Genomic DNA, 22,500 nt, shown 5'->3' with positions numbered 1-22,500 from the left:
CTTAACACACTGGCAGACAAATTTGCTTGTTTTCAAGATGAGATGTTAATTAAGTCAATATTTTTTTTAATTAAGTCAAATGATTTCACAAGAAAGCGCTAGGTAAGTCACTTTATACTGAAAACAATACCAACTAGTTTTTTTTATCTTGATATAAGATTAATAACACTTGGTTAGATTTTGTTAGATAAGCAGTTTTTGCAGTGTGGGCAAACTAACAGGCCCTGTCATCCCCAGTGGCTACAGTGATTCATCAGAGAGACTTTCTCTACTGTGCACACAGTGTAGTATTACCAGTTGGGAAGACCACTGGGATTCCATACCAGGCAGAAGTGTGTGCATGTGAATGTGTGTGTGTGTGCGTGTGTGTGTGTGTGTGCACATTTGAGTATTTAAGTGCGCTGCCGGGCAGACAGAGGAGCCTTTCACAACTTTCCAGTGTTTATACATTCAGACACACCTATACACACACTCACACACACACTCACACACACACACACACACACACACACACACACACACACACACACACACACACACACACACAAATTGAAACAGGCATTCAAACTCAAACACACAGCCCCAGGTGTGTACACACATCTGCAACATAGATTACTGGTCACTCCCTAAAAAAGCCCTGTGGATATGCTGCCTACATTAACATGTGCATGTGTCCACTCTTACCTCCATCAACAGGAGTCCAAGCCCCGAGACTGCCCCGCGCTCCTGCTGGTGCCCATGCAGACTGATGCCAACGCGCTGACTGTGCCACCTCATGACGACGTGCGTCAGACCTTGCCGGTCCCGTACCCCCTGGGCATGCTTCAGGATGGCGTCCCACGCCTGCTCGCCGATGCCTCCGCTGGGCAGGGCTCGGACGATCGCTCTGGTTCCGGTCCAGACGGATTTGCGGACCTGCTGGTTGTTCCGGTAGAACCTGCGCACCAGCAGGGTGGAGCGCTCCTTCCTGCCAGCCCCTTGCTGGTGCCCGCCAGCGCAGCTGGCAAAACCGCCCTCGGCGGTGGGCACGTCAGAGGTCAGCTGCGGGCTCGCCACGCAGTCAAACACCACTACGCCCGCCTCGCTGTCCCCAAACATGCGGTCATGGGTCGTCCACCCGTTATCGGCAGATGGTGAACCTGGTTCTGAGAGGCTCCTAAGGGAGCTGTTCTCCCTGGGGGATGTGGTTCTGGCCCAGGGCTCCGGGCCGTGCTCAGGACACGACTGGACCCGCAGGTAGCGCTCGGTGCTGCTGTAGAGTTCCGGCGGTCCGTGTTTCGGCCACAGCAACTCCGCGCTTCTCCTCTTGGTCTTGCCACTGGCGTCTGTGTCTGTGTCCATGTCAGCGTTTACGTGCACGTGCGCGCTCATGCACGTGTTTGGGCTCTGTGGCGGGCCTTCCTCCCTCGCCCGCTCCTCCTCTTCCTCAGCCTCCAGCTCTGGTGTCTTTGTGTCACTGAGCATTGGGAGAGGGGTCAGTGATGTGTGTGAGTGTGTGACTGTGAGTGTGTGTATGTGTGGGTGGGGGGGAGGGGGCAAATAGATGCCCTAATCCACCTCCTTTATGCCCCTCTTGATCCCCTGCTAGTGCTGCAGAATTCCTGGGAAAGCCCCTGAACCACTCCAGTCAGAGTGGGGTCAAAATCAGAGTCAGTGTCAGAATCAGAATCAGTCAGAGTCAGAATCCGAGTTAGAATCAGAATCAGGGTCAGAATCAGAATCAAAATGAGTCAAAATCAGAATCAGCAGAATTCCTGGGAAAGCCCCTGTGCCCCTCTGCACAGATGGGGGCAATTACAACACAGTACAACAGTGAAAGCCAGACATGGACAGACTAAGAAAAAAAAAAGAAGAAGTGAAGAGGGAGAACGAGAAGAATTGATGTGACTCAGTGTAACATGGAGATGCTTGGGAGGAAGGGGGAGGATTGTCTTCGCAGTGCTCTTAAGTGCTGATGTCTGTATCGCTCCAGATGAAAAGAAATATGTCCTTGACTCTGGTTCAGAAGCTGCTCAGCAGAAACATGTCTTTTGCAAGCAGATGTTTTCCATTGTGAAGCAGCTCTGGGCCTCCTGAGGAAGAAAACGAGTGAGAAGAAATAACATTATGATCACAGCGCAATAAACAATCTGGCTGTCCGGCACCAGCCCCTGCTCTGCCCGATTCATTCAAAATCAATACGAGCGAATACAACTGGAACCAGACGGGGGCTCCCATACGCCAAAGGGTTAACAAAGAACAATGTTCATTGTCATTGGTCAACAAGAGCCACACCTTCCCTCACAGGAAAGCGATTAGAGTGATTAGAGTGATTGGAGCCAAATGTACAGAATGGGGTTCCCCCCCACTGTACTGAACTGCCCTGTCCAACTCACACACACACACACACACACACACACACACACACACACACACACACACACACATAAACACTCACACACACACACACACACACACTCACACACACACACATAAACACTCACACACACACACACACACACACACACACACACACACACACACACACACACACACACACACACACACATAAACACTCACACACACACATAAACACTCACACACACTCACACACACACACACACACATAAACACTCACACACACACACACACACACACACACACACACACACACACACACACACATAAACACTCACACACACACACACACACACACATCTGTCCCCTAGAGCCTACACAGCCCCCGTCTCCACCACAACAGACAGGATCCATGTGGAGTCTGCAAACAGGAATCCTTCCTTCATGATCCAAGTCTGGTAGACATACAGTAGACACCTATGTCATCAACTCAGTCCAAACAAATAAACAAACAACTCCACAAAAACGGACAAACACAGCCACTAACAATGTGTTGACCTATTTCCTTCCCAGCTGTAATTTCTAGCAGATCACATTTCTACAGAAGGCTTGGTGATAATAAAAACCAGACATAACCAACAGCTCACAACTCATAAATGTCAGGTCAGCTCGTGTGTAGGCACATCAATCACAGCTCTGATCTCTATATACAGGCTATTTAAAGTCTACAAACAAACAAGGCAACAAGAGTACTCCAGGTAAATAAACAAGACAACAAGATAACTCTTTGCACATTTACACTGATTTAACCCAGATGCAGAGAAAGAGGGAAGTATTCAGGGAAAGATTTAGACAAACAGACATGTATACAGTATGATATTGTTATTCTGTCTATTGGAAATGTCACTAGCAAATGTATAGTCTCTCTCACCTTGTTGCTTGTTGCTGTTGCTGTGTCCTTCTGTCCAAGTCTTTAGTTGCTCAGCTCATCGTTTGGAAAGGGACGCACGGTCCAGTACTCCTTGCTGCTCCTCGCTGGACTGTGGAGGAGAGTAAACTGAGAGAGGGACAGAGAGAGAACAAGGGAGAGGGAGGGAGGGAAATAAAGAGAGAGGGAGCGTGCAGGAGAGAGAGAGAGAGAGAGAGAGAGGAGGGAGGGAGGGGGGAAAGGGAAACACAGGGCTGATCTCAGAGGGCAGGGCAGCTTTTATCACGGCTGGCAGAACAAAGTCAAGTCCTCCACATTAACAGGAACTTCTCCCACTTTTTGAGCAGTCTCTCCCAGCGAAGCAACCTTTCAACGACTCCCCAGCGTCTACCTCTTGGAGCTCTGCAGGCTACAGAACACGAGTGGAGGACCGGACAGCAGGACTGGCTGAGTTTTACTACAGAGCATTGGGGGGATTGAGTCTGTCAGATTCCATTTATCACACACACACACACACACACACACACACACACACACACACACATGTGCGCGCATGCACACACACACACACACACACACACTAAGTGTAGAGATGTCTCACTGTTAATGCCTCGTATGTACGCCTCTTTAACTTTACTTAGACTTACACTATTTTACAACACACTCCCTTTTACTGGTTACTTTTAATTACTAAGAAAGACAGAAATAAATAAATAAAGAGGGATAGAAAGAAAGAAAGAAGGAAAGGAATGAATGAAGGAATGAAGGAAGGACAGACAGGGAAACAATCTCTTGATACACTTGGGCCAATATGTCATGTCTGTCAAACCCAAGTGTACTTTGTCCTGTCAGGTGAGTGTCAATGAACCTCCCCAAACATCCTGCCGATGATTGCACTCAATGAGACTTTCACCTCTGTTTGAAGCTCCACAGTCATGTTAAGAAATCCTGTAAACATGGCCTCATTTGATCTGTCCGTCAAATAGTGTTAGCACCTAACACATCTTTCCTGAGATGTTCCTGTCTAGAGTAGCAACACGGAGTGGATAAGAGCTTCAGGAATAGTCTGTATGGTAAACACACAGTTAATCCAGACACCAATGGAAAAAGAGCTGGTCATTCTATCTGGATTATATCACTGAACTTTCCAGCCATAGAGGTTTTATTGACATTCAGAGTCTTTAAAAAAGGGGTGAAAAGGTTGTGCGGGACCCCTCCATGCATATATTCTTTAAACACTGAAAAAAGATTTGGTGGAAAAGAGAGAGAGAGAGAACTCACTGTGGCAACCACTGCTCATATTTCATTTGGTGGTGTGTCACCATGCAGCCAAAAGCCTGTTTTCTGGTTAAGGGGTGTATGTGTGTGTGTGTGTGTGTGTGTGTGTGTGTGTGTGGGGAATAACTGAATTCTCTCCACGGGCATCAAAATGCCTTTACATTTCAAAAGGAACAATGCAGGTCTGTGTTCGCCCCAGTGCGCATGCCACACACTCTCCTGCAGCCCCTGCAGACACACACCTCCAGCACCGGACACTGTGACTCATGGGACTGGCATATTAATTGGATAAAAAATTGGGGTATCTTTTGTCTCGGAGATGCCCCAAAACCTGCTGCGCCGATGAGTCAGAGGAAAAGATCCTCGGATGAGAAGAATAGATGAAAGGGGATGAAAAAAACATGGGATGGATAGATGGATGGATAAAGCGCAGACCCCCACCCCACCCCATCTCTCCACCCATCTCTCTCTTTTAGTCTGTGAACACCCTGCTGTGAACTTGGGTGACTCACCGTCTCCCACAGAACACCCCTCCTGTATTATGCCCCCCCCCCCAAAAAAAAAAAAAAAAAAAAAACCTGGCTCATATTGCCCTGACGTTTCCCCCTGCCAGAGCATTCTGTATATATGAGCACTTAATGAGCACAGTAGGAAGAACTGGTACTGTACTGGTACTGTGCTATCTCATTCTAAGTACTCTCAATACTCTTTGAGTTTGCAACACTAACCGTATCCTGCAGAGGACCCTGGGCTTGTTCTACTACTCTTCGCTCTATCAATGAATGCTTTATTCCTTCGTTACTTCTCTCTCACTCTCTTACTCCCTTTCTCCCTCTCCCAATCCCATCAGAAAGCTGAGCAGCTCTCTCTCTCCCTCTCCCCCTCTCTCTCCCCTCTCTTTCTCTCTCCCTCTCTCTCTCTCTCTCTCTCTCTCTCTCTCTCTGGCGTCTTCAGCCCAGCCCACTAATCAGTTCCATATGCTTCTCATGCTTCAGTAAGACTGTTGTGTTCTGTGCCCACTTTCCTACCAGAGCTGTTCCACTGCTGGGGATTCCTCCAGTTTCTCATGAAAAGCAATGCCTGCAAAGTGGGCCCCTGTCACCAGCAATGACTTCTCAACGCACGCACATGCACACACACACACACACACATACACGCACACACACACGCACACACACATACGCACACACACACGCACACACACGCACACACATGCACATTAACCTGGCCTCGAGACGACACCCAGCAAGACATAGGGAGTAAGGCAGGGGTGTGTGGGAGAGAGATTGTTTTCAAAATTTGGATGGGAAATGTTTTGAAATTTTCGGGCATATTAAATAGAAGGGGAAAAAACTGAATACTTACTATATAATTTTGACACACCATATGAACAAGAATCAAATATTTTTTTCCATTTAATTTCATTTCAAATAGCAGAGCACTGGACCTTTTGTATTTCTCTAAAATACATCATCTCAGGCAACAGGCACAACTTCCGAAGAAAATCTTGAGGTCCTCAGAAGTTATCTTGAATGAAAGTAATTGACAGACTGGTCTGAGAGACTATTTGAGGGTGTAACAGGCCTTTTCTTTTTGCTGTATGTCTCCCTTTTAGGGCCAACACACACACACACACAATGTTATAGGAGAGTAATTAATGACTGAGTCCTACAGAAAAACACCTGGGGAAAAAATAGGAAATGGGGATACTTGTAAATGAAACAACATCTAGAGATGACTGCAGTAAGCTATCGTTGCTTTTTAAAGTATGACATTTTTCTATCATTAAGAAAAGGAGACAAACACATCGAAACACAACTATGCACTTACCGCTGAATCTATGCACATGTGAGGCACAGTGCTGCTTTATGGCTTGCTCCAACCAGGCACGCCGACTCAGCGGGGACGTCCAATTTCCATTACTGAATGAACTCCCCCGGTCGGCGATGTGCACAATAGTGCGCTGCTCGAAGTAGATAAAAGCGCGGTTTACAGCTAGTGTGTCACACCATCGGAATGTGCGCGAGCTTGATCCTGTGTCCATCTGCGCGAGTGCCACTGATTCCTGTGCGGGTGGCGCTGCGACCCACAGTGCAGTGCACAAGGTGGATTCCTGCAGTTCCAGTGTTTTCCCTGCTTGTTAGTCGAACAATAGCGCAATTATTAGTTCGCTCCAGGTAATACATAAATAAATAAATAAATAAATACATTAATGAAGGTCGCTCTAACCCCAGAGGAGAAAAGTACATTCGACAGCACATGAACTGTTAAAGTTAGCACTGTGTTTGTAAACATTGCCTCCACGTGGGTTATGAAGAAGATAGCCTGCATTACAGGGAAGTCGAGTTTGTGCTGCCTGAGGTTACAACCACTGTCGTTTATCAAGCTGAGTGGGTTAATTGCAACCTTTAGCTAGGTATCTGATCTTAAACTCGGAGTTTAAGGAGTAATTTGCTTTGACTGTACTGTCGCACGAACCTCAACGCAGCGCTGGCAAGTTTAGCTCTGGTGTCCACCCACCACCACATCTTGGAAATGGTGCCCGGTGGAGCCCGCAGGACCGCTGCCAACACGCGCAGCAGAGCCCGGGCCAGCACGCTGTTTTCCTGAAGATGTGTAATGGTTTTCCGACTCCCTTTTCTCTCCTTCCCTCTCCACTCCGGGAGGGAGGGGAAAAGTCTGAAGCCATCCGTCAGGAATGTACGACTTCTCCAACCCGCCCGCCTTTATCAATCCAAGCAGTGGGCACGCGGTGAACCGCAGACCTCAATTAATATTGGACTGTGCGCTATGTGAACGTATGCTGAATAACTACTCTAAAACCTTTAGGCCTGATAGCCTGCACCCTATACTGATAGACCACTTGGGCCTGCGAGAGCCTTGATGCCAGGGATTTTCTATTGGCGATGCTTCTCTAAAGCGCAGAAGGCATCTTACTACTGTTAGACCATTAACTGTTAAAGTATATTTTATCCCCTTAGTCCCTCGCAGGCATGGAAAGATGACCCACATGCAATGAACCAGACTGATGATTGGTTAGCTAACGATGGGACAAACAGCCATTTCCAAAAAAACTGTTGGGAAGCTGTGTAAACGGGAAATAAAAACAAAACGCATCTGCATCATGTTAACAAAAGTCTGGAAAAGTTGTGTAATGCTGGAGAATAATAAAGGAGGCACATTTCAGAACTAATTAGGTTGATTGACACTATGATGAAAAAGAGCATTGCAGATGCAGTCAGTACTCAGTGTGAAAAACTGGGCAAACAATGTAATATATATATATATATATATATATATATATATATATATATATATATATATATATATATATATATATATCCTGTATATATATATATATATATATATATATATATATATATATATCCTGTATATATATATATATATATATATATATATATACATATGAGAATATTGTTCATCAATGTATCATTGGGAAGAGTTTGGGGATTTCCCCATCTAGGATATATGATTATGGTGATGAGATAATTCAGATACATCTCTGTATGCAAGGCACAGGGCTGAAAAACAGTATTGGATGGCCTTGAGCCTCAGACAACACTGCATGAAAAGCAGCCCTGTTTGTGTAATGAAAATGAACATTCCATGGACTCAGGAAAACTTCTGATAACCATTGTCTATGAATATAGTTTGACTTTACCATACAAAGAAGAAACCATATTTAGATCCACATGATCCAGACGTGTCATTCTTTTTCGAAATCATGGACTCCGAATCCTCCTGGCTAAAGAGGAGAGGGGCCATCCAACTTGTTGCTAATGCACAGTTTGAGCGCCAGCATCCATGATTGCCTGGGGCAGCTCGCATGCACTGAGAGGCACAATTACAGTAATGTTGAATGATTATTACAGGGTTTTAACAGCATGTTGCCATCCAGACTGCTTCTTTTTTAGGGAAGGTCTTGAATTTTTTCAGGAAAACAATGGCAAACTGCATTCTTCTCATATTACAATAGGATAACAACATCCTATTACAATAGGATGGATCCAGTTGAGCAGCTGAAATTCTATACTGAAAGTCTGCCCAGTTCCCAAATGTTTAGAGTAGCCTATGTTGTTAAAAGAGGTAGAGGTGATGCAAAACAGTCGTACACGTGCCTCTGTCCCATCTTTTTTGAGATGTGTTGCTGCCATCAAATTCAAAAGAAGCGTTTGTTTGTCATACATAAAATGCAGGGTATGTAATTTGTCAGTTTCAACAAATTTGAAATGTTGTCTTCTTTTGCAACTAAATTTGGGTTCATGTGATTGGCAGATTATCACATATTTTTTTGAATTTGCATTCTAAACAGCTTTCAAACTGTTTGGAAATGGGGTTGTAATATGGGTCGGGGTAATTTGGCACAGCCCTCATATGCCTTGACACCTACAAAGGATCTCCAGAGAAATCGGTCGCTGACTTTCTTTTCCGTGACCAGGTATAGGCCTAAACCATCTTAAAAAAATAAATAAATAAATTAAAAAAAAAAAAAAAAAAAAAAATATAACCACGAGTTAAATAACCCACTGTTAAGAAATTATAGCCTAGGGAAATTGGGTATTTCATACAAAGATCCTTCAGTCAGTGCTGCTTCTTGTGTCCCTGTCATTGCGCACATCACATTCAAGGACCTCACTCACACGTGCAAAAGCAGGATGTCTATAATTATAGGTAGCCTACGACAAAACACGTAGCTTCTCACAGGACTTAATCATAATAATATATAACGTCTCTTTGAGTGGCGTACACTGGTGGTGAGACTACTAATTCCGTCGAGAAATACTTGATTTTAAATGCTGATGAGAGAGGCTTTCTTTAGAGCCGATACGGCTCTGGCTTTCTTAAGACAACACTGCCCTCTCGTGGGCTCTTTAGGAAACCAACACTTCAGAAAGAAAGGTTATGTTTGTGCTTCTCGAAACACCGTAGAAACAAGAGACGTATCACTGCGCATGCTTACATTTCGCTGTGTGTGTCTGTCCTACGTGAGTCTTTCACTAGGCACTGGATTTTGAGTCGTTTACCGAAGGTAATTAACAGCATCATGATATATAGAGACCCTTTAAAATGTTTAATTTTGGCCTCAGGCTGCTTGCTTACATCAGCAATATCGAGTAAAGCTACGTAGGTGTGTGATTGATACGAGACACATGCAGTGCATAATGTTAGAGACGCAAGCGTTTTAGCCGCCTGTCACTTCAGTTTAACTTAACATGAGCTAAGTTAACATTAGACGATACTTTTGAGTTTTGGAGTTATTACACTTTGCTGTTGGGAGAATTGCTTTGAGAAAGCCTGTTGTAACGTTCGTTTGCATGCTACACAGTCTTTGGCTCCCAGTGAAGTGTGCTTGCTGGCTAGTTAGCTAACCTAGTCAATCAAGGTCAGCAAGTTAAACGCTTTGGGAAGATAATATACAGACTAGCACTAGAAGATATCACGGTTAGCTACCTTTTCCCTGATGGAGACATCGCCAAACAAACATTACTTTGAACGTACATTACGGAGAAACTATTCAGAGTAGGCTACGTAATGGAGAGCAGCGACAAAACATGTAAGCGTGACATGAAGTACTGTAACTGTAAACGTTACACCAGGACTTTCTTACATAGCTTACCATGGGCGCTAACATTTTCTATTCATAGTTTACATGTTCCTTTATTCATCCGTTACATTAATTCCCTTTTTAGACACTTTTATCCAAATCGACTTACAGAATGAGACACAATGCTGTAAATTAACTTGTTTGAGATATCAGCCCTGCTGAAAAAAACTGCCTGACCAGCTTAAGGTGGTTTGCTGGTTGACCAGCTTGTTTGACCACCCTGTGATGGTTGACCTGCTAGACCAGGAAAACTCTTGCGAAAACATACCTTCAGCTGGTTTACTCAGCTTAAGATGGTAATTCAGCTGGTTTTGCCTGTCATACCACCTCAAGCTGGTCATTTCGGCTGGTGTGGCTGGTGTACACTGCTGGTTTAACTGGCCATGCCAGCTTATGTTGGTCATTCTAGCAAACCAGCATGACCATCTTACACCAACAATGTCAAGCTTTACAGGCTGGTCACCAGCATGACCATCTTGCACCAGCTGTATCCCACACGACAGGCTGGTCACACCAGCATGACCAGCTTCCTCAGATGGTCACGCCAGCATATCCAGCTGGTGGCCCAACCAGCTACACCAGCAAAGACGAGCAAGAGCTGGAAGAAAACCAGCAAAGACCAGCTAAAACCAGCTACCAGCATAAGCTGGTTTCTAGCTGTTTTTTTTTTCAGTAGGGAGGACTTGAAATATAAGCAGAATCTGAGCAAAATGGATGACTATTTTAGTTTAAATGATAAATAAATAATGATCTTGCACCTTGCCATTGTGGACTTGAAATGGCTTGAAAACATGAACATGAATATGGCTGGTTTAGAGAATAAATAATGTCAATTTTCATAGTAATTCTATAGCCCCTTTTTGTGTTGTTTTCTTCTCTCCAGTGTTAACTCCCCTGTAGCTGAGTCGCGCGCCAGACCTCGCCATGTTCCTAACTCTGGCCCTCCTGCGGAAGGGCATCCCGGGCAAGCAGTGGATCGGCAAGTACCGGCGCCCGCGGCCCATCACCTGGCAGATGAAGCGCAACACGGTGAAGCAGCTGGAGCGCGAGGCGGAGAACGAGTACTGGCTCAGCCGCGCGTACATGAGCGCAGAGCAGGAGCTGGGCCACGCGGCGGCACGCCGCAGGCGGATGTGGGAGAGCATTCGCGAGGAGCGCTTCGTCGCCAGGTTCCCCGAGCACAAGCGACTGGACGACCACTTGAGCCACCTCAACACCACCAAGACGTGGTCCAGCTAGAGACAATCACGCCGTGCTTAGTGCTCAGAGACTGCTGCTGGGTTTGTGGAGAGTGTGAGGGGATGGAGAAGGGTTGTCATGGACACATGGGTTATATGTATCTGATCTGTGTGAGGGGGGTGGGGGTTGGGGGATTTGAAAATAAATGTGTTTCATTGTATTCATTGTGGTTAATTATGACCCTGCCTCTTTGGATTGTTTTGCTAGTTCCCCCTCTAAGTGCTCAGCTAAAGGGCCCTGGAAACTGACATGTGTGCCAGGTCTAGTTATGAGGAAGTCTCTTTCTCAGGTATTCTTAATCCTGTGTGGGTTTTTGAACATTCTAACATATGATTCCGTTCCGCAACAATTCAAGGTTCTAAAGTTCTATGTTGAATTCAATGAACCCAGATATTCTTTACAACGTTCATTGTCCAACATTCCCATCACCCCGGTGTGTCGGTACACCTTTTAGGGTTAAAGAGAGGACATGTCTTCATCCAGAAGAGAATATTTAAGACAACTGCTCTGTGGAAGCAGTACTTACAGTATTACATTTGGGCATGTTGGTAGATCTATTTTTCTATCTTAAAAAGATGATCCAGATCTCTCAGGTTTTAAAGAGGCTTTAAGAGAAGAGAAAGTTTTAAGAGAAACTTATGTTGTGCATTTAGTTGTTTTCAGAGTTGAACACTGTTAAGGATTTAATGAAGAACAGATATCTATTGCTGAATAGAAACAAATTAATCTCAGCCTGAGAGACCGAGTTGAGTGTCAAAAGTGGTGTCCTTTTTTCACCTTCTGTTTAATTTCAGGAGTATCTGCAAAACACAGGGCTTCTGGTATTTTATGTTTGAGGTCCATTTTGCCTTGGATATTCAAATACTTGTTCTGGTGCATACAGTCAAATCTTTGCCCCATCAAACATGGGGCAAAGTGCAAAGTCAATGAGCAAGGCATCTTCTGCATGCACTCCAGCTATCCTGTGACATTGAGCTGACCCACCGATCCTTGTGTTTCTTGGTATTACAGTTTTTTCTCCCAATCATACTTGTCTCAATACCATGTCTCCTATTGTTCAAAACTGTTCACACTGTGTGCTTTATAAACACACGCGTTAGCGTGCCAGTTAACCTTGCTGAAAAATGCACTTTAAGCATAAAAAAAAAAAAAGAATATTTAGTTCAGTTTAATTGCCTTAACTATAAGCTTACTGTATGTTGTCAGTCAGTGTACAATGAGCTGAAAAACATAAACAACTTATTGCTAAATGCATGAATTATGTTGTGCCATACCCACCATGTTTGCATTAGGCAGGGTTGCATTGAAATAGGCTGGAAAAAGTGCATTATGTACAAAAGCACTTAAAGGGCAAATGTCAGGTTAGCAAAATGTTTAATTAATGTTAGTTAATGTGTAGGTAAATCTGTGATTGTCATTGAAATGGCTGTGCATATTGTAGTGCATTTAGAGTAATACTTTTAAAAATATGTATATCTACACATTAACTAACATTATTTAAAAATGTTGTTAACCTGACATTTTCCCTTTAAATACTGTAACACCAAACAAATAGATTAAATATACTGCTCAAAAAAATTAAGGCATCACTTCAATCATACACTGGATCGATATTCTGACACTGTTTGGTTCTGAGCGCAAGTAAAACTTTTGAGGCGAGTGTTGCAAGAACTGTCAGACATTCTGTGAATGTAGTTTGAGAATGGAGAAAAGGGTGGAAGGTTTAAAAAATGTGTTTTAACAATTGTGGAAAACTGTAAGTGTTCCCTTAATTTTTTGAGCAGTGTATAAAACTCATGTTTAATGGCATCTCAATGTTACAGTAAATGTTGTAAAAGTGTACTGTAGTCCAACAACAAATGGTAGACACTCGAGTAAAGCAACAGCATCAGCACATTAACACTTCAAGATGTAACCTGTGATTGTTTTAAGAATTGATCTCCTTACCATCTTGATCTGGTGCTGCACTCACTCTGTGTTTAGATGCTGAATGACCAACACTGATGTACTGAGCTCTTGACTGCAACAGGTCATGTGGTCAAACAGTGTGCTGTGTGTGTGTGTGTGTATATGGACACTGCCATCTTGTGTTTCTCACTTTCATTTGTGTCCATGTCCAGAATAGATACTGTAGATAAAAAAGAAAATGAAATGCATCATTTTTAGGCGTATGTGCAAATCAAAGAATGAATACTTTGATTACATTGCATGCTCATTTATATTAAAGCAATTTATAGACTCACAAGCATCTTCCCTCCTGTGGGAATGTATTGTAGCACAGTTACAGTACAAGGACAAAAGCGTCTCACAGCTCTGATTGTCAGCTCTCGCCACTTCCCACTCAGTGGGTTTTCACACAGGAAGACCACACCACACCAGACTTTACTGTAATAATAATAAATAATAATACATTTAATTTAAAACGCCTTTCAGCACACCCAAGGGCGATTCACAGATAAAACAAATAGAAAAAAAAATCAAAAAAGAAAAAATATCAAAAATATATAGTCCATTTAGCCATATCATAGTCCATAGGCTAGTCTGAAGGTTTTCAGTTCCTTTTAAAACTGGACAATGGATTCACACTGCCTGATGTCATTAGGAAGTGAGTTCCATAGCTTTGGGGCTGTGTGGGAGAACACTCTCTCTCACATGGTGCTGAGGTTCGTCTTAGGCACCTTGAGCAGACCAGCTGATGAGGATTGCAGCGAGCGGGAAGGGGTGTAGCTCTCCAAGAGGTCGGTGATATATTCTGTTCGGTTACTATCCTGGCTGCAGAGTTCTGAATTATTTGGAGGCGGTGGAGTGATTTATGTGGAATGACATTCACACTGAGCTGTACAAACAGCTCTAGATCTGAAATATGCAAAAACCGAATCATGGTCAAGTTTTTGGAAACGCCTCTGTAAAAATGTGTAACATCATGTAACGTGAACATGGTAAAAAGGATTGTAAAGAAACTGTAAATTAACATATAGATTTTGCCTTTTAAATTAGCTCTAGTTAGACTTTGCCCACCATTTAAATTAGGGCCAAATGACTTAGAACAGGGAGGCTCTTGTGTTTCATTACAACCTATTCCTGTCCTGACGGGCACTTGATACATTGGATCCTGTTGTGTAATATTTGTAATGATTACCATTAGGCCTACTGTTTTTCTCTCTCTAAATGGAAACCTTCCAAATGGAACACCTGAAGGCTGTGAGTTCGATTTCAGGAGCTGTCTCCATGGTGCTCCTGCCTGGAATATTTAACCTCAAGTTGTTCCAGGGGGTCTGTCCTTGTAGTTAGTTAACTGGAAGTCTCTCTGTGTTTGCTAAATGAATGATGCAATGTCATGTAAAATGGCAAAAAAAACCTATTGTCTGGCAATTTTGCCCTGCGCTACCCTGGCACCGTTAGCAACTCCTCAAAATGACACTTACATGATCTATCAGCAGATGGCGCATTAACATTGAGGATGGAGATGGCGAGCATCAGTACAAAGTTAGGTACCAGTCGGATGCGCTGGTCCGAAGATGCGAGGAAGCTGTGATGCGAAGGGGGGCGCGCATTTCTGCTAAATTCGCCCAGTGCGCGTAATCGAGAGTGGAGGGGGGAGTCGCTCCTGACTGTGTTGCAGGGACAGCGCGAGGAGGAAAGCCCCCAATCCAGAGCTCCGGAGGAGAAGAGAGCAGCATGAAGACAGCAGAGGTATTCGACACATCGGAGACGTCAGTTTGCGGATAACGTTTGGTTTACGGTCACCGCTCGCAACCTGCGGGACGACTGCATGAGCCGCCGTGATGGCAGGCGGCCGGAGAGGACTAGTAGCCCCTCAGAATACTTTTCTAGAGAATATTGTCAGACGATCGAACGGTAAGGCGCACATACCATTTGAACATTGTGTGTTTACGCTCTATCCACCCTAACAAGCAAACGCCACTCAAGTCTCCGTGACAGCGCTGGAAATACAAACTTTTTTGGAATATCCACAACATTCGTATGATTTTTTGGGTGTTTTATGACGACTCAAGCCACTGCTGCCTTTAGGGTACTTTTACCATGTAGGCTACAGGCTCCTATCTGTCCCCCCCCCCCCCCCCCCCCCCCCATGTGATGTTCAACATCACATTTAGTCTAATTCATAGAGAATGATCCAATTCATCTGCCAGTGGTAATATTCGCTATAGGCTACTTACAGAAAATAAACGCCGATACATTGTTAGGCTTAGCTGAATTTTAGGAAGGCAAACTGCAGTGTAGAACTCACATGTAAGACTAGCCTACATTTGTGAAATTCAGCTAAACGCTTTAGAATTTGGCAATCCATTCCGTTTTATCTGAACAATTTTAGATTATGACAGCGCCACAGAATAATAAAACGCGCGCAAACAAGCTAACTAGTTATTTTCTAAAAACAGAACAAGCCAAATTCCTTCCTTTTAAACAGTGATCCACACCTCGACTGCTGACAATTCGACTGCTGTACGAACTGTTGTGTTGTCCGTATGCTGTCTGAAAAGCGGTTAAGATGCAGGTCGTCTTAGTTTCAGTGGGCTTCTCCTGAAATGCAGTTTTTTGGCGCACCGAACTGCGTTATGTCCTCGGCCATCGCAGAGACTGATAACTGGGTATCATTTGCGCAATTGTTCTTGACGTTATTAGGCCGTATACCGTGGACAAAACTTTGTAAGTAGCCTAATTTATTTTGAAATAATTAACCGTTGAGGCTTAATAACTGTTTTACAAAGTTTCGATGCAAGTCTTGACTGCATTCACTTGACTTGCACTGCTACTGTTGTAACGCAGATTCTTATTTCGGGACTATTAAGTGTTCCACATGTTTTCAGAATGTATGGCTTTGGGTGTATTGCCGTCCACCTGCCCAGGGGACCATTACTCCTGGAAGGCCATTTCTATGAGATCTGAAATCACCAGTGTTTTGTTCTCCACTGGAAACTAAATCACAGATTACAGTCGCACGCGCATTTTAGGACCAAGGTGGATACTATGCTTTCAAAGAAAAAGAAAGACTTGAGCGGCATCTCTCTCTTTCTCTCTCTCTCTCTCTCTCTCTCTCTCTCTCTCTCTTTCTCTCTCCCGACAAGGCGTGGCGTGCTCTTTCTCTTCCCAAATACGCCACTACCATGTTGCCTTTTGACCTCCGTCTGTATTGCAGTGATACACCGTCAGTCTTTGTTGTAATACTAGAAATAATGATGATAATAATTGTTATGCTTATCCAAATGCTGCTTCTCTGAAATTACTGAAATGATAGGACATCCTAAATGTATTATTTGGAGATAGGGGATAGGCCAATATATAGAGAAACAACCCAAATAAAAATGTATCCAGTTTGATAGACAATAACAGTGACGTTTTGGCTTTGTGCAGAGTATACAGTATGTAAGGACTTTACATTTTATGTCATGCTTTAACTATTTTTCTTCTCAACTTTTCAGTTTGGACATTATCACATAGACAGACAGGTATACCATTACTGTAAAGTCCCCCCTCTAAAAGTATCTTTCCGAACAAGAATCTCTCTCAATCTGTCTCTCTCTCCCTCTCCCTCCTGAAAACATAGCCTGTTCTATACCAATTTCTGTTAATTTACAAATTGTACCCATCTATAATTTATTCCTTCCCTGTCATTTCCTCTCACATTTGCCTGTTAACATATTTGTAAGTCTACAGTAGTGTTAATTCACAATTAACACTATATGAAAGTAATAACATAATACTCTATAGGATATTCACACCTCCTTTGCGCCTAAGCTAAGCTATAAGTCTCTAACATTGTAAAATAACAAATGTTGGCATGGAACGCCCTTCCTTCCATAGTGGTTGCTGTGTTTGTGTGGGTAGTTACTGTAGTCATCTCCATGTAGAGCGCTAGTCGTGTTGTATTCTGTGTCTCTCTGTCTGGTTGCTGACTCTTTTAACATCTCAAAAATCTCCTTTATAGTTCACTTAATTTGGGCACCAGCACTTTTGCAAGTTTCCATAAACAAGGGACACATTTTGTATTTTGTTTGTATATTTTGAACTTTTTTTTCACCCCATCGCCCTTTGGCCATTGCTGGTGCTTTGCCACACAGATATGTTTACAGAAGATTAGGGACACCGAAATGGCACCTTAAATGTTGAAGTTATTGCAAGGTGTTAATGATGCCGTTGGCAGGGCTGGCCCTTCAGTGATGAGTGGTGCAGAGTTTACAGTGGCGTGGGACTGTTTAAATCCCATAAAAACATTCTGGATGGAGAGCTGCATCTCTACCTCAGGGAGATGTGCATGACAAAAGCTAGTTCAGATGACATGAGGTTAACCACTTACATTGCTTATCCAGCCTATAGTCTTGCAGTGTGGGTATGTGTGTGTGTGTGCGTGTGTGTGTGGGTGTGGGCATGTGCATGAGTGTGTGAATTTTTGTCCCTTTTTTTTTTTATCTGTGAGTGTGTGTGTGTGTGTGTGTGTGTGTGTGTGTGTGTGTGTGTGTGTGTATATTTACAATTCGGGCCTGGATGAAAATACAAACTTTGATAAGCATAACAGTGTCATGTCACCCATCAAATATTAATCTCTCACTCTCTCATTGTCTTTTTTTTCTCTCTCTCTGTATCTCTCTCTCTCACACACACACGCACACACACACACACACACACACACACTGATTGAAGAATGAATCTGACAGGCTCTGTCTGAATGATCTTAATCCACAATCTGTGAAGACATCAAACGATGTCTCTGTGTGCGTGTGTCTGTGTGTGTGTGTGTGCGTGTGTGTGTGTGTGTGTCTCTGTGTGTGTGTGTGTGTGTGTGTGTGTGTGTGTGTGTGTGTGTGTGTGTGTGTGTGTGTGTGTGTGTGTGTGTGTGTGTCTCTGTGTGTGTGTGTGTGTGTGTGTGTCTGTGTGTGTGTGTGTCTGTGTGTGTGTGTGTGTGTGTGTGTGTGTGTTTTACTCCGTTCTCGTGTGTGCTAATGAACTTCTGTTGGATTATTATCCTGCCGCAGTAAAGGGCCCAATGTCAACCATTTGTGCTGGTGATTTCAGGCTAGTAATCTGTGCCATATTGAATCACTTGTTGTCTAATTTTACAATGAGCTTGCTTTTCTAAAAGCTGCACTTCACACAGAGAGAGAGCTCCATATGCTAACACAGCAACTCCAAAGTGCTATTGTCAGCTCTGTAGCTCAATAGTCCGCGGGGCTAGCCTGCAGCAGGACTAGTAGAGTACCACAGCAGAAATATGCTAAGCAGCAGCAGCAGCTACACAGCACCAAGGATTACATCTTACATCTCTCCCATGGCATAACAAACTCCTCATGTTCTAGACTGAGAAGAGCTAGATAAGGTGGGCATACAGTGTTTCAGCACTACACAATGCTGGCTGATATGTATATTATATGTATTGTTGCCATTGCATTCAACATGACTTTTGGCATTTCTGGAACCTTCTACGCCAGTTAGGAATATGACACTCTGTCATGCAGAGCAGTCTCTGGCATATAAATGCCATACTGAAGTGTCTCATTTTTGGGCTGGGGTGGGGTGGGTTGGGGGAAAGGGCGAAGTCACCGCGACAAAGGGGGTTTGTCGTTGCCATGGAGGTGTATCCTGGGTGGTGATGGCGGCAGAGTCGCGTGCCGAAGGGGAAACGGGGAGCTCACTGTCTGGTGTGACATCAGCATATTAGTGTCTCAGAACAGGCGTCTCTGACACAGGAAGTGATGTAGCCTGTGCGTAGCTGGCTGGACAGGCCAGCAGAGGACAGGAGATGCTTCTCTTCTCTTTCTTCTGCTTTTACTTTCACACATAGTGGCTTTCATCGTGCCGTAACTTTAACAGTTCTCCCATCCTCTTCCCCTGATATGTCCAGTTGAGTGGCGGGCATAGCCTGATGGTGCCGCTTGATCTCTTATCTTCTTTTTTCTTCTCTTCTCTCTTCTCTTCTCTCTTCTCTATCACCTGGTTGTCTACTCTGCTGTTTTCTCCTTTTCTCTCTTCCTCTCTCCTCTTCTCTCTTCCTCTCTCCTTTTCTCATTTCCTCCTCTCTCCTTTTCTCCTCTCCTCACTCTCTCTCCTCTTCTTCTCTCCTCCTTTCTCCTCTTATCCTCCTCTCTCCTCTCCTCTTTCTCCTCTCTCCTCTCCTTCTCTCTCCTCTTCTCCTCTTCTTCTCTTCTCCTCTCTCATCTTCTCTTCTCCTCTCTCCTCTCCTCCTCTCCTCCACTCCCTCCTCTGCACCTCTCCATGCGCCAGACACCAACTTTGTCTTGGGCAATGCTCAGATCGTGGACTGGCCCATCGTCTACAGCAACGATGGCTTCTGCAAGCTGTCCGGCTACCACCGGGCCGAAGTCATGCAGAAAAGCAGCACCTGCAGGTAAGGACCCTCAACTCCATCTCCCACACACACACACACACACCGGCAGGTAACCCCCCAGCCCTGCCCATCTCCCACACACACACACCGGCAGGTAACCACCCAGCCCTGCCCAGCTCACACCTTTACCCACTAATGACAATTCACTTGGCTCCAGGTCCTTCCTATACATACACACGCACGCACGCACACACACACACACACACACACACACACCCTCTTCATCCTGTACTCACTTGCAGGTGACCCACGCCCCATCCTGCCATCCCCTACACCAGGTCAGTTGCATGTAACCCATATTGGTGCCCTCTGACGTCCCACACACACACACAAACACACACACACACACACACACACACACACACACACACACACACACACACACCTCCGCACTCTGTGTCCCCAACTGGCCTCTGTGGAGCCCTGGATACACCAAGTGTAATTCCAAACAGCGTTATGTGATGAATGGGATCAGTAATGTCCTCGGACGGGCCCAGTGCCTGCCCATCGTCTGGTCACACTGCGGTGATGCGCTGTGGCGTCGGTCGGTCGGCCGCAGCCTGAGTCCCACCCAGCCCTTATCCAATACTGATCTGTAAAGAGAGAGTGCAGGCCCTCTGTACACACACACACACACACCTACACACCTACATACACAAACACACACACGCACACACACAAACACACACACACACACACACACACACACACACACACACACACACACACACCTACATACACAAACACACACACACACCCGCACACACACATACATACACACACACACTGTACACACAAACACACACACACGCATGCACACACACATATACACACACCTACATACACACAAACACAAACACACACACACACACACACACACACACACACACACACACACACACACACACATACATACACACACTGCAGAATCACAAGAGCAAGGTGACTTTGCATAAGGATGGGTCTTCGGCAAAACAAAACAATGAAGGATTAGCAGAGGAACAGAGAGAGAGATGGAGAGACAGAGAGAGAGATGGATGGAGAGAGGGAGAGATAGAGAGAGATAAAGAGAGAGTTGGAGAGAGACAGAGGTTGGGTAGGGAGGGAGGGAGAGTACTTAGAAGGCTTTGAAATGAGTAAAGCTGTGAGTAAAGCCTTCAGCCAGCATCAGCATCAGTTAAATTGGAGGAAAAGAGAAAGAGAGGATGAGAGGAGAGAGAGAAAGAGAGAGAGGAGAGGAGAGAGAAAGAAAGAAAGGAGAGAGAGAGGAGAGAGAAAGAGAGGAGAGAGAGAAAGAAAAAGAGGAGAGAGAGAGAAGAGAGGAGAGCCCAGTCCTTAAGTGTGATCTCCCCCGTTGTTTCCATCGTCTCCAATTAAACAAGATCACACACACCTACACACACCTACACACACACACACACACACACACACACACACACCGACAACGCTGGCACACTACAGAGGTGGCCTCCATCGCCTCCAATTAAACAAGATCACACACACCTACATACACACACACACACACACACACACCCACACACACACACACACACACACACACACACACACATACACACACTCACAGACATACACACATACACACACACGCACACATACATACATACACACGTACCCACACACACACACATACACACACACACTGTGACAGTGCCGTTAACACCAACCAGAGGCCACCTTACTAGACAAACAAGAGAGTTGTGTGTGTGTTTGTGTGTGAGTGTGTGTGTGTGTGTGTGTGTGTGTGTGTGTGTGTGTGTGTGCGTGTGTGACTCTGTGTGTGTGTTGGTTGATTTACAGTAAAAGGCTGTATGATGAGTGTGTGTGAATCTGTTTGTGATTGTGTAAAGTCGGTGTGTGTGTGTGTGTGTGTGTGTGTGTGTGTGTGTGTGTGTGTGTGCGTGTGTGTGTGTGTGTGTGTGTGTATGTGAGAAAGAGAGAGAGAGTACTGTCATCATCAGTGAGCCTGGACAGGGCTGACAGGTGTCAGGTTAGTCTCGGTGGTGGCACTGACGACAAGCTCATTAGAGTTCAAAGAGAAATCCTGTATTTATAGAGACACTGGGACACTGCATACCCCAGCCCACAGAAGGAGGGAGAGAGAGACAGAGAGAGAGGGAGAGAGAGAGCATATGGGGAAAACGAGAGAAAGAGAGTATATGAAAGAGAGAGAAAATTGAAGGAGACAGAGAGTATATGAGAAACAATTGAAAAAGACAATGACACCAAATGAGAAACTGTGTGTGTGTGTGTGTGTGTGTGTGTGTGTGTGTGTGTGTGTGTGTGTGTGTGTGTGTGTGAGAGAGAGTTAGAACATACTCAGGGTGTGGCTGGTCTCTTACCTTGGGGCAGTCGTGGCCTACTGGTTCGGGCTTGTAATCGGAGGGTTGCTGGTTCGATCCCTGACCAGTAGGAACGGCTGAGCAAGGTACCTGACCCCTCACTGCTCCCCGAGCGCCGCTGTAGCAGGCAGCTCACTGCGCCGGGATTAGTGTGTGCTTCACTTCACTGTGTGTTCACTGTGTGCTGAGTGTGTTTCACTAATTCACGGATTGGGATAAATGCAGAGACCACATTTCCCTCACGGGATCAAAAGAGTATATACTTATACTTATAATTGTCATGGTGCATGCATGTGTGAGAAGGTGTAATGTTGTTGTGTGTGTGTGTGTGTGTGTGTGTGGGTGGTGTAATGGTGTGCCTGATTGG

At 44.8% G+C, this 22,500-nt stretch overlaps 2 protein-coding genes across 3 annotated transcripts in view; both read left to right on the top strand.

Moving 5' to 3' along the window:
* The first annotated feature begins 9,486 nt into the window (after nucleotides 1–9,486).
* Nucleotides 9,487–11,540, top strand: mrpl57 (mitochondrial ribosomal protein L57). Its single transcript, XM_076285148.1, has 2 exons — nucleotides 9,487–9,593; nucleotides 11,053–11,540. The coding sequence occupies exon 2, from the start codon at nucleotides 11,094–11,096 to the stop codon at nucleotides 11,406–11,408; it is 315 nt and encodes a 104-aa protein (XP_076141263.1). The 5' UTR covers nucleotides 9,487–9,593; nucleotides 11,053–11,093; the 3' UTR covers nucleotides 11,409–11,540.
* A 3,653-nt stretch (nucleotides 11,541–15,193) lies between these two features.
* Nucleotides 15,194–22,500, top strand: part of LOC143123867 (voltage-gated delayed rectifier potassium channel KCNH1-like) — a 125,298-nt gene continuing 117,991 nt past the window's right edge. For both annotated transcript variants that reach the window (XM_076285147.1, XM_076285146.1), the window contains exons 1-2: nucleotides 15,194–15,266; nucleotides 19,650–19,773. In XM_076285147.1, coding sequence (XP_076141262.1) covers nucleotides 15,194–15,266; nucleotides 19,650–19,773 — 197 coding nt within the window. The remainder of the gene's footprint in view (nucleotides 15,267–19,649; nucleotides 19,774–22,500) is intronic.

The sequence above is a fragment of the Alosa pseudoharengus genome, unplaced genomic scaffold (assembly GCF_046254945.1).
Source record: "Alosa pseudoharengus isolate Yale_2024_CS ecotype anadromous, Long Island Sound unplaced genomic scaffold, YU_APseudo_1.1 YU_APseudo_1.1_scf_15, whole genome shotgun sequence".
Taxonomy (NCBI): Eukaryota; Metazoa; Chordata; class Actinopteri; order Clupeiformes; family Clupeidae; genus Alosa; species Alosa pseudoharengus.
The sequence above is the reverse complement of the archived record's forward strand: the minus strand, read 5'-3'. Positions and strand labels throughout refer to the sequence as shown.

Excerpts from the sequence above, each read along its gene's own strand:
- mrpl57 (XM_076285148.1), top strand. The coding sequence starts at position 11,094 with ATGTTCCTAACTCTGGCCCTCCTGCGGAAGGGCATCCCGGGCAAGCAG.